This window comes from Terrapene carolina, unplaced genomic scaffold (assembly GCF_002925995.2).
Source record: "Terrapene carolina triunguis isolate 2854851 unplaced genomic scaffold, T_m_triunguis-2.0 Scaffold233, whole genome shotgun sequence".
In the NCBI taxonomy this organism is placed as follows: domain Eukaryota; kingdom Metazoa; phylum Chordata; order Testudines; family Emydidae; genus Terrapene; species Terrapene triunguis.
The window spans coordinates 4,161,294-4,174,424 of NW_020664584.1; the positions used below are offsets into that span (position 1 = coordinate 4,161,294).

Here is a 13,131-nt window from a genome sequence, read left to right on the forward strand (position 1 = left end):
TCCTTGTTCGAGGTTTTCAGGAGAACTTGCAATATTCCTTCATTCTTTCTTCCACTTAGTAAAATGGAGCTCATGTGAGGTTCTTTCCATCAGTCAATGTTTACTCAGATAGTACTATTTTTAAAGTTTTTTCCATGTCCCCTGCTCTCCCTCCCACTGAGTGTTAGTAAAACATCTGGTCTAGGGGAGTCTAATCTCTCAAACACATCAACCCCGCCTCCACCAGTATGCCCACTTAAACGAGCCAAAATGTGATCAAACCAAACTGGAGGTGTCATAGCCTTTCATGTGATACTGCCGAGAGAGAGGTGTGGTGTGAGCAAGCTGGTGACCAGATACTACAGTTGTCCGTCTCCCACCAGTTGGTTGGACAAACTGTACAGCTTCTCAATCTGAGCAGCTTAATAGGAAGTTACATCTCACATTTGGATGCGGTTATTGCTGCTTAGGTGTTGTGACAGACCCAGACAAGTGGGGTACAGGAGTCTGGTAGAGGACAAATATACTGGTCACTGGATGAGTAGTTTTCTGTTCCCTGAGTGACCAGAGCAGGGTCTGCACTAGAGTAATCAGGAACCTGCTAGAACCAGTTAAGGCAGGCAGGCTAATTAGGACACCTGGAGCCAATTAAGAAGAAGCTGCTAGAATCAATTAAGGCAGGCTAATCAGGGCACCTGGGTTTTAAAAGGAGCTCACTTCAGTTTGTGGCGTGAGTGTGAGGAGCTGGGAGCAAGAGGCGCAAGGAGCTGAGAATGAGAGGGTGTGCTGCCGGAGGACTGAGGAGCACAAGCGTTATCAGACACCAGGAGGAAGGTCTTGTGGTGAGAATAAGGAAGGTGTTTGGAGGAGGCCATGGGGAAGTAACCCAGGGAGTTGTAGCTGTCATGCAGCTGTTACAGGAGGCACTATAGACAGCTGCAGTCCACAGGGCCCTGGGCTGGAACCCGGAGTAGAGGGCGGGCCCGGGTTCCCCCCAAACCTCCCAATTGTCCTGGACTGTGGGTTCTTCCAGAGGGGAAGGTCTCTGGGCTGTTCCCCAACCCACATGGTGAATCTCTGAGGCAAGAAAAATCCGCCAATAAGCGCAGGACCCACCAAGATAGAGGAGGAACTTTGTCACAGTGTGTAATGCAGGAACTCATGTGCCTGCATACCTAGTTGAGTGTCCAGGTGTGGGATTTGGACATACGACTGAAGTGGCCATGGCTAACAATTGTCCTTCCTTTGTTTACCCTCTTTACGACATCTTATACTTAAATCATGACCCTACTCGTCAATAGGCTGCAGCTTTGCAATGTGAGCCAAATGGGAATCTCTCTCTCTTACTCTTGAATACGGCAAATCTTAATCTTCCTTCTGGGGAATCTTCACCACAGCAGAAAGGAGTGGCTCTTGAATGTGTTCTCCATTGTCTGGCTGTCATCGGTAGCTGCATTTCTTGTGCACCAAGTTGAAGACAGTTTAATTTTTTGTGAAGCCAGAGCTGATCCTTAAATACTGACTGTAGCAAAAAACAAAACAAAATGAAAACACTTCCTGTTGCTGATACATAAACAAAGATGTCCATCCGTTAAAGAAGAGAAAGATACAGCTGTGCAATATCAGTCCTTCATACTGGGTATTTCCTTCCATCATAGCTTCACTCAGTGATTTGAAAGTGCCTGGTTTAATTATACGTCAATGTCCAAAAGACAAGGAAGATTGTAGTAGTTAGCATTCTGCCTGTAAATACATTTTAAGAATAAAATTATGAAGTGAATAACTTTATTCCTAGAACTCAACCAGAAAGTGCACACAGAGCAAAAGGGGAAGAAAAGGAACCCATTAAAGAATTGTTTGTGATGATGATGGAAGATTACCTCAGACAGGAAACAGGAGATAAGATAGGGAATAAAATTATCCAAAAGGCTGGGAAGAAAAGAAGAAAATTTGGCTTAGCTCATTTATTTACATCTTAAAGGAGGTCTTCATGGCTCAATCCCTAGTTATTTTAGGTTGGTTTTGCTTGTACACAAAACAGAACTCTTATGCTATTTTAAACTCAGTGGCATACCAAAACAAATAAAGCATGAATCCTGCTATATCTGATGCTTTAAACACAAATCCATTACACTTTTGAGACAAATGACTCCTACAGAGTACTTAAGCAAATCTTATATAAACAAATATTTACTGGCACTGTCATCTAAGGTTTAAGACAATGTGCTGTTGAAGTAAAGCTTGAAAGGTTAGATCAGTATGTGTTGACCCAGCAACAACAGTAGGGGTGTTTATTGTTGTGCCTCCTGAATTATGGGTCACCTAGTCCAGTAAGCAGAGTACCAAACTGGGTTTTGTTCTCAGCTCCATCACTGATTTTCTATGTGACTTAAAGTTATTCAGCTTCCAATTCTGCAGTGGATCCATGTGAGCAGTATTGCGATCTAAGCATGTTTGTGCCTCAGTTACCACTTCTGTGAAGTGGGGATAATATTGTTTAATCATTTCTGTAGAGAGGGCTTTGGTGAAAGTACTTTGTAAGAGCTAAATATTACTACAGTAGAACCTCAGAGTTACGAACACCAGAGTTACAAACTGACCAGTCAACCACATACTTCATTTGGAAACAGAAGTATTACACCGGGGTGGGCACACTACGGCACTCGGGCTGGATCCGGCCCCTCAGGGCTTTGGATCCGGGCCGCGGGATTGCCCCCTGTGGCGTTGCGGGCCCCGCAACGCTCTCACAAGCGGCCGGCACCACATCCTTGTGGCCCCACTCCTTGCATTGCCCTTGCCTCCAGGCCCCGCTCCCCGCAGCTCCCATTGGCCGGGAACAGGGAACTGCGGCCAATGGGAGCTTTGGGGGAGGTACCTGGAGGCGCGGCAAGGGCAGCGCATGTGGAGTCCTCCGTCCCCTCTCCCCCAGAGGCCGCAGCGCTTCCTAGAGCAGCGCGGGGCTGGGAAAAGGGCAGGCATGCAGGGAGCCTGCCCTGGCCCTGGTGCATGCCGCTGCCATCCTGGAGCCGCTTTAGGTAAGCGGCGCCGGGCTGGACCCGAACCCCTCCTGCCCCCTGCCCCCCAACTCCCTGCCCTAAGCCCCCTGCCTGCACATCGCACCTCAACTCCCTGCCTTGAGCCCCCTTGTACACCCCGCACCCCAAGACCCTGCCCTGAGCCCCCTGCTGCACCCTGAACCCCATGCACCCCAAGACCCTGCCCTGAGCCCCTGCTGCAGTCTGCACACCTACTCTGAGCCCCCTCCTGCACTCCGCAGCCCTCCTGCACCCCAACCCCTTCCGAGCCCCCTCATACACCCTACACCCCTCCTCTGCCCCAATCCCTTGCCCTGAGCCCCTTCCTGCACACCACGCCCCCTCTCACACCCAGCACTCCCTCCCGTACCCCAACCCCCTGCCCCAGCCCTGCATACAATTTCCCCATCCAAATGTGGCCCTCGGCCCAAAAAGTTTGCCCACCCCTGTACTACACAATCAGGAAGCAGCAGAGACAAACAAAACAAATAAACACAGTACAGTACTGTGTTAAACGTAAACTACTACAAAAATAAAGGGAAAGCAGCATTTTTATTCCACATAGTAAAGTTTCAAAGCTGTATTAAATTAATGTTCAGTTGTAAACTTTTTAAAGAACCATAACATTTTGTTGAGAGTTATGAACATTTCAGAGTTACGAACAACCTCTGAGGTATTTGTAACTCTGAGGTTCTATGTATTATGACTGTATGACACAAGTTGCTATATTTGAGGCTATGTTAAATCATGCACACTTGTTCAATTTATTTTTATTTAAGGAATGTATTTTTATTGTCTTAATATGTAAAAGAAATGAGGTAAGTTGAAAAATAAAAAATACACATTTAATAACAAAATGAAATATCTATAGATACCTGGATATGTGATAAATGGTACAATTATAAATGCATAATTTCTTTGCAATAGAAGTAGGCAATTTCTTGCATGATCATGTTGGGGATAAGGAAACCTGGGGTCTGTGCAGATATACAAACAAAGCACTAGCTGGTAATACATAAAGTTGCTATTTGTATCTTCTATAACCTCTGATTCTGTGATAAATACACTCAATAAGTTGCCTCTGTCATGCTGATGGAGCTAGGTATGGTGGATCACTGAAACATTGGAAGATAGCAGCGACTTTACATTAGAGTGTGTTTGTTGTTAATATTCAGTACATGAGTTTTCATGTTTGGACCCCAAGGTCAAGAATGGACCAATAGTAATGGGTACTAATACCTTTTTAAATGTTCCCGTTTGGCCCAGAGTGTATATTTTCTCAGCTCTAGAGCACCATTGCTGGAAGACTTTAGCCTCTCTGGGATACACATGAGACTGTTGTGGAGAGTTACTGACTTTCCACTCTGTTCCTTTATAGTTCCTGGACCTGTTCCCCTAGAATCTATCCAAGGAGGACCCTTTGAAGAAAAGATCTATGTTCAGTGGAAGCCTCCAAATGAGACCAATGGTATCATTACACTCTATGAGGTAAGGAGAACAGATTGCTGTGAAAGAGTATCTACCAGAGGACCTGTTCCATGTGTGCGCAAGTGTATTGGTCAGCATAGCCATGATGTTTCAGAGATTTCAGTAGGAGTTTAAAGGAGACTTAAATAAAATAGGTGAGAATCTTCATGGTACCTTGCTGCTGCCACTGAAATGTGTGATCTAGTAAATAGCTCTACTTTAAATCATGTCCAAATGTGACCCTTAACTATCTCCATTGCCCCACATCCAGGTCATCGCAAATTCTGCCATTTATTCCTCCACAGCATTTCCAAGATATACTTTCCATCCTTTCTGCCCCTAGAGCTATAATGCTTTCAGGCTTTCATTATCTCCCATCTTGAATACTGCAGCCACTTCCTTTCTCTGCCATATAGTTTCCTTCCGCTTTTCACAAAATGCAGCCAATAAGCACCTTCCTTATTAAGTACTCTCACTCTGTCAGCCCCCTCATGGAATTTGGTTTAATCCATATGCCTAATAAAAATGTGTTATCCAAAGCTTTAGCTATGTCTTCATAATACAATCTTCACTCTGATAGCTTCACTTGTGTGGTATACCTATCCTTTGTCTTCAGGGGGTAAACCTGTTTTGGGAGGGGATATGCGTCTTTTGTTTGTGCTGTGCCTAGCATAATGGGTAGGAACCTATCAAAGGATGTATGCCATTAATCTGAAATCTGGTTCCTCATCTGTAAAGTGATGGAACATCCTATGACAGAAATAACAATATTCTGCAATATCTTGGACAAACCTTACTGAAATCTTACTGAATTGGTTTAGACCTTATTGAAATGAGTTTCATGCCTTTGGGGTCCATTTTATTAAAAATCAATTGTTTATTATGGTGAGATTGTATGTAAATTCTCTAGGAGGAGCAGGTATGCTAATGTAATTCCTCCAGTTATCAGCCCTTTGAAGCCATCTCTGGAGAGTTTTGCATATACTAGTTCAAACTGGATTCTCCAGGGACCAACAGACAAAGAGAGGATTTTTTGATAAATAGCCTGGTTTTCAATATGCTCAGGGCTTTTTGTTCTGATCCAGCAAATCATCAGGAGGTCCACAGAGAACCCCAATCCTTAAGGAAGGGTTGGGAGCACTGATGCTGACCTTGTGGAGATTGGGTAGGAGGTGGGAATTATTCTCTGGTAAGATTATTGGCATAATTGTAGGTTCCTTTTATTGTTTTAAATATGTTTTTTTCCTGTAGTTTGTTTATCTCCAGAATAAAATATGTTTCCTGAGAGAGAACTGTGTGCTAACTTATAACTGAGGGAAGTTATGCTATTATTAGTCTTGCTGGGAATAACACGCTGAAGGCAGGGGACTGTTCAACCTGGAAATATCTCAGTCAGAAGGGAGAGAGACAATGATTTTCCACCCAGAGGGATGATGATGGGGAGGGATCCTGAAAGTGGGTGCCCTTGGTGTCATGAAGGGGAAATATAGATGCAGTTTATGTGGAGAGTGACATATCTTTTCCAGAAGTTCTGTGAAAGATGCACTCAGAGTATGGATTTTGAAAGTTAGGCACACAGATGGAGTAAATGTGCAAATGATCAGAATTGTCCATTTGTACATGCAATTGCTCAGTTTGTGCATTCATTCATATTAATCACATGCGCAAATTAAGGGACAGATTCCTGAATCTTGTCGAGCTTCATTAAGCCATCTTTCCATTCTACCAGTCCTGGAACCAGCCAGGGACTGTTGCAGCCTTTAGCATTATTTAGAGCAGCATATAAACTGTTCTGTGCTATAAAGGCCAGACTGAACCCTTAGGGACTGTATTACGCTGTAGCTATACCGCTTCCTATCCAGGAATGCCCTGTTAGAGCAGATCTCTCTGCCTAAGAGAGCAGGATCTGATCTTCTTTGGTATGAGGTTGTGCACCTAACCTGTTTGAAAGAAGGCAACTGTGTAACAGACTCTGAACTGACAATCTCATGACTTAAAGGGTTAACCTGTGAGCAGACACTGCACTGGATGAATGTACTAATTGTCACCTTTTGGAGCCCATAAGGCAAGAGACAGGAACAATTTACAAAATAGTATCAGTAAGGCAATTTAGTAAAAAGGAGGAGCTAACAGCATTCGGCTTGTTAAGGTACAGTCCAGAGCTGACTTTCAAGCCCTGTGATATCCCCTGCTGCAATCCCACCTGCTTTTGGGAAACTAGAAATGTGAGGTGGGATCCCAGCTTTCACTTAAAAAAAAAAGAGCGTAAAGCCTCTTTCCTTGCGAAGGTAGCTTTTGAAGGCCTAAACGGATCTAAAACAATTGTTAGGGTTGCAAAGAACAATGGTGGTCTCCATTTCTGCTGCAGGATGTTGAGTGAGCTAAAGAATGAGCACATAGTTTATATAAATAAATCTGTGTTGATGGGTATATCAGAAAGAATTATCCTTCTTATTACTCTAAAATCTTGCTGACTCTCTTCAGAGTGGGGTGATATAGAGGGACGGGAACCATTTACAGTTTGGTTTCTTTTTTCGCAGTGGAAGAGCACACAAAATTATTTTGGGGGTAAGCATGCAGATGGTAAACTGTTACACAGCCCAACAGAGTCTATGAAGATTTCCCTTCCATAACATTCCCACTTCCCGTCAGTTCTGACCAGCAGACCACCTGCTCTCTCGTCCTAATGGACCCCTTGGGAGGCAGTGCCAGTGATGTCAAACAGGGTTTGTTTTTAGAGTGAACAAACAAAGACTAGTTTGAGACCACCAAACTCTTATACATTGCAGCCAAAGTAAGTTCTGTAGTCTGCTGGGCTTAAATGTGAATTCATAAACTATTACATCATCTTGCCTCATGTCTATTAGAAATGTAGATTGAGTTGATACAGTAAAAAGACTGCATATGAAAGATGTTCCTCTTGATAAATGTGTGCCATTTCAGCCAGGTCTGTAACTATAGTAATGCTACCAGATGCCTCTATAATAAAAGCAGATTTCAGATGGCTGGGTGTTACAGGGAGGTTAATGCACTAAGCCTTTCACATCTGGAAACTTGATTTTTAGAAGTGACCTGGGTCAAAAAAGAAATTGAGTTTGGTGGCTTCCGCCTAATCTCTGGTGGGGGGTTGTGTATATTGCCAAACTCCTTCACAATTCTCTATGACTAACAATCTCCATTCAGGGAAAGTCCTAGACTAAAATAAGCAATAGGGTTGTAGATGACAATTGAGACACATTGGCAAAACTATGGGGGCTGGGCAAGATTTCACCTCACCTGTCTAGACTGTAGCTGGATCTAGCCAGTTTATTATCCCCTTTTTGAGCTCCAAATGCACCTTTTGAAAGGTACACTACAAGGTCTTACATGCACACAGATAACAAATTATATAACAGCCCTTGTATATGCTGCTGAGGAACTGCCCTGGATGGTATAAGTTGCAAATTAATTATTTTCTGAGAACACAAATGACTTATAGGAAAGTGAATATAAAAATAAATTGGGGAGTGTAAATGATTAAAAAAACCCTCCTTTTAATTCTTAAAGAGACTTGCTGCTAAACATGACCTGTGGGCACAGGTCATTGAAAGGACCTTATTAATCTGAGTTGCTTTTCTGACTGAGCAACTGCGTAGAGAGCGGTGATGCATCATAACAGTGACTTTGCCTCTTAAGTCAGATCAGTTCTTGAATCTCATTGGAGGTGTGCATACACAAATTTCCCTTCCTGATAATGACTCAATGCACATTTGATGGCTGCACCAGTAGGGGGGGGTCAAGGTGAATTCCAACTGTTCCTCTTCCTCTATTCTCTTCAATAAAGAGGAAACCTAAGCACTAAAACAACCAGAGAATTAAAATGGAACACACAAACATCTCTCTAAGCAGAGATGCTTCCTACTGGGTATGGGGAAATTTGCAAACTGACATGGAGGTATTACCTCAGATAGCCTCATCCTCCATAGCCCTCCAAGACAAGTACTCGCAGCATGAATGATGCAGTTGGAGCCAGCATGGTATAGCTATTCAGGTGTGCTTAGTTTAGTGAGGTGGTTAGTATATTCTCAACTGTAGATTTCAAGTCATGGAACTCCATAACACAAGAGATCAATCTAAACCCAGGGCTCTCTGTGTTTAGAGTGAAAGTGGAGATACATCCTTTTGACAGTGCCTATTTAAATAAAGCACAGTTCTTGGCACATATAGATATATGCCTCACCTTACTGCCTGAGGGAATTGGGTAGCAATTGAACTCTATGCTCCCTAATTGTTTAGTGCCTTTGTGCAAAGGTACCTCTCACTTATGCATCATCTAAGATGGATAGATCTGCTTAATCTCAAGTTCAGCTGTATGGGTAGTTAGTACCCATGAGTTTTGTCTACGGTGGTATTTATCTTTAAAATTTCACATCACGAGTGTAGCACTAGTGTAGTTCCATCAGTACTAGCAATAGATGAAGTGCTATTTTAGGCAGAATTCAGGCATCTTTACCACAGCATTATCTTGACCTGCTCTCAATGGATTCTGCTGACGTCTTGGTTAAAATGTCAGTGGCTGGTCTGTGCTGCTACTTCTTTTGTTTCCTGTCACCAGTGGCCTGCACTAGCAGTATTGCAGTGGTGGGAGGTTTTAAAGAAATACGGCCAATAAAGAAAACATCCCTAATCTATGAACTAGAGTGGTTGTGTTTTTAAGAACAAGAAGCACCTTTCCTAAAAATAGCACCTATTATAAATAAATAAGTTGGGTATCCCACTAACATTCCATTTACTTTACCTCAAGGCAGATTTTTCACATTAAGCCTCTCTATTATTCTCACAATTGTCTGGCAGACAGGTGTCCACATCTCACAAATTGCCATCACAATTTGCACATGCAGATTTCACATGAAGAACTGGGTTAAAATGCAGCAGCAAAATCTTCAGTAAGCAATTTGTTTAGCAGTCAAAAATCACTAAGTTTGTAATGACTATGTATAACTCGAAAGAGCTTAAACAGAATGAAAGGACCATAATGAGCCTCTTTGACTATTCAAGTTGCAACGGATTGACATTTATCCTTCATATTGCTCTTGGGGTCTGGCATTGAATGTTAAATAACACACAGCTACAGCCTTGCTTTTAAGACTGACTTTAAAAAAAATACAATAGGTTTGAGAATTGTTTCACTGGATACAGGCACAGCTGGATTTTAAAGAAAGAACCCTACAGATCTACAAATCAGAATGCAACTAGATTCTATTCTCAGGAAGCAGAAAGCTCCTGTCCAAGGCAGTAGGATAGCTCAGGATTGAAATTATGGTCAACAGGATGCTGAAAATATTAAGACACCAGTTATGTGGAGAGAGAGGCAAAGACATTATAGTATATCTTACAGAAGTTAGTGAAGGGTGGTAATGGGTGAGCAGGTAGGCAGTTAATATAATGAGCATGTGAAGAGATGGTAGGTACCGATATATGGTAAACCATAGGGGAGATGCACAGATTGATATAAAAGTAAGTAACAGAATGGAGATTAAGATCAACAGCTCTATAGCTGGGTTAACGGGTAGCTAGGTATACAGGTGCACATAACAGACAGGCAGATCGATAGGTTTTCAAGCAAGTGTTCAGGCAAACAAGAAGAATCATGGATTGTGCTGGTATACTGGAAAAATCATGGAGCAGGTCCTCAAGGAATCAATTATGAAACACTTAGAGGAGAGGAAAGTGATCAGGAACAGTCAGCATGGATTCACTAAGGGGAAGTCGTGCCTGACTAACCTAATTGCCTTCTATGATGAGATAACTGGCTCTGTGGATGAGGGGAAAGCAGTGGATGTGTTATTCCTTGACTTTAGCAAAGCTTTTGATACAGTCTCCCACAGTATTCTTGCCGCCAAGTTAAAGAAGTATGGGCTGGATGAATGGACTGTAAGGTGGATAGAAAGCTGGCTAGATCGTCGGGCTCAACGGGTAGTGATCAATGGCTCCATGTCTAGTTGGCAGCCGGTTTCAAGCGGAGTGCCCCAAGCGGTCCTGGGGCCAGTTTTTTTTAATATCTTTATTAATGATCTGGAGGATGGTGTGGACTGCACTCTCAGCAAGTTTGCAGATGACACTAAACTGGGAGGCGTGGTAGGTACGCTGAAGGGTAGGGATCAGATAGAGAGGGACCTAGACAAATTAGAGGATTGGGCCAAAAAAATCCTGATGAGGTTCAACAAGGACAAGTGCAGAGTCCTGCACTTAGGACGGAAGAATCCTATGCACTGCTACAGACTAGGGACCGAATGGCTAGGTAGCAGTTCTGCAGAAAAGGACCTAGGCGTCACAGTGGATGAGAAGATGGATATGAGTCAACAGTGTGCCCTTGTTGCCAAGAAGGCTAACGGCACTTGGGGCTGTATAAGTAGGGGCATTGCCAGCAGATCGAGGAACGTGATCGTTCCCCTTTATTCGACATTGATGAGGCCTCATCTGGAGTACTGTGTCCAGTTTTGGGCCCCACACTACAAGAAGGATATGGAAATATTGGAAAGAGTCCAGCGGAGGGCAACAAAAATGATTAGGGGTCTGGAGCACATGACTTATGAGGAGAGGCTGAGGGAACTGGGATTGTTTAGTCTCCAGAAGAGAAGAATGAGGGGGGATTTGATAGCTGCTTTCAACTACCTGAAGGGGGGTTCCAAAGAGGATGGAGCTCGGCCGTTCTCAGTGGTGTCAGATGACAGAACAAGGAGCAATGGTCTGAAGTTGCAGTGGGGGAGGTCTAGGTTGGATATTAGGAAACACTATTTCACTAGGAGGGTGGTGAAGCACTGGAATGTGTTACCTAGGGAGGTGGTGGAATCTCCTTCCTTGGAGGTTTTTAAGGCCCGGCTTGACAAAGCCCTGGCTGGGATGATTTAGTTGGGAATTGGTCCTGCTTTGAGCAGGGGGTTGGACTAGATGACCTCCTGAGGTCCCTTCCAACTCTGATATTCTATGATTCTATGATTGGTAAGGTACGAAAAACTTTATAGAGAGGTGTGTGAATGTGACATTAATAAAAGAGGTCGCATTACAGCTGTCTCTCTTAACTTGTTGTGATTGGCAAGATCTAATACAACTGCTTTAAGGACTCCCCCTCCCCCCAACCCCCGGTTTAAAAGCTGCACAGCTGTTCAGTAATTTTACCAGTCCCATGAAAGCTGCTATACTATATATTGGAAAATGCATGTTAAGAATCAAACTCATTGTGATTAAGCCAATAATATAATAGTTTCTATACAGCGTGGAAGCATCACTGCAAAGATTGTGTATAAATGATATATAAACATCACTGTTGCCCTAAATAAGTGGCGTCATCAATCCAGCATTACACAAAATACAAAGGCTTATGCTGTTGTGGATCACAGAGACATATGACCTGATTCAAGTTCACTGATCAGTTTTGTGCTGGAGTTTTTATATTTTAGGCTATACATTTATCTCAGCCACTTGTTAGTCTAAGTTGTAATAAATAGTGCACACACAAAGATCCAAGTATTTTGTACAGGCTTGAGTCCAATTTCTGAACTTCGGTACCCTAAAATCAAGCACCTATGCATCCAGTTATTGTTTTTAAGCTATCTAAATGCCCGATGAAACATCCAAGTACAGCAATTTTGGCACCCTACTTTGAAAAGTGTTCCCTTTGTGTATAATGGTCTTCTGGGAATTGTTGATTTTAGAGGTTCACAGAACTTCCTAGGTGGTCAAGGAGGGAAAGAAGAAGAAAGACCCAGCAATCCTCTGTGTGAAATATTCCTCATGTTACTTGACTGAAGATGGAAGGCATTGTTATGATGCATTTAAATCCTAGAGGCATTTAAAGAGTATCTACAGTATATTCATCTGCTCAGCTAAAAAAAAATAAAAATAAAAAAAAATCTCAGATTGGAAAAGTCCATGCACTGAGCCATGTCTAGACGCATTGTCTAAGTAACAAACTGTCTCTTAAAACACTACAAGGCGTATTCTTTTCGTGACATATGTTCTTAATGTATTATCAAGCCCTCTATAGGTTGTGTATGGTCCTTAGGAAAAAAATTAATTTGTAGCTTCTAACTATCGAGCTTTCTCAGTCACAGTTTTCAAATGCATCAACTCTTTGTATTTGGATGCCTGGAATAAAAGTGTAAGGGGCTTTCAGGCTATTTCAGACTCTTTAATAGGCTGTGTGGAGTCTAGTTTCTCTAATCCCAGTGGATTTGAGTTAAAATTGTACTTCAGAGGTTACAGATCTTTTTGTTTGTCATGTAAAATTGTGATCTGCCTTCCATCATCTCTTAAATTGTCAGTGCACCATTTCACCTGAGTCACTTTGCTCAGTTTTTCTCTGCAGGAGAGGTAGTTACATGAAAAAAGCCACTGAATTAGAGGGTCATATATCAGGCCAATGTTTGTGGGATGCATTTCCTGGATTTAAAATAGAGTAGGACTAAATTTCTCCCAAGCTGAGCCCCTGAAACCACAACCCATTATAATACAAAGCATGAGAACAGTAGAATAAGAACAGATTTTACCTATCCATTCTTTGAGTTTGTTAAAGTCCCATGGAAAGAAAATTTAGGGGAAAAGGGAATGCAGGACATCTGGCAGTTTCTCAAGGAGACAATATTAAAGGCACAACTGGAAACTATCCTGA

At 42.7% G+C, this 13,131-nt stretch overlaps 1 protein-coding gene across 1 annotated transcript in view; it reads left to right on the top strand.

The window, feature by feature from the left end:
- Positions 1 to 13,131, top strand: part of PTPRT (protein tyrosine phosphatase receptor type T) — a 697,808-nt gene that overhangs the window by 459,121 nt on the left and 225,556 nt on the right. Inside the window, exon 9 of the mRNA XM_026656812.2 lies at positions 4,393 to 4,502. Coding sequence (XP_026512597.1) covers positions 4,393 to 4,502 — 110 coding nt within the window. The remainder of the gene's footprint in view (positions 1 to 4,392; positions 4,503 to 13,131) is intronic.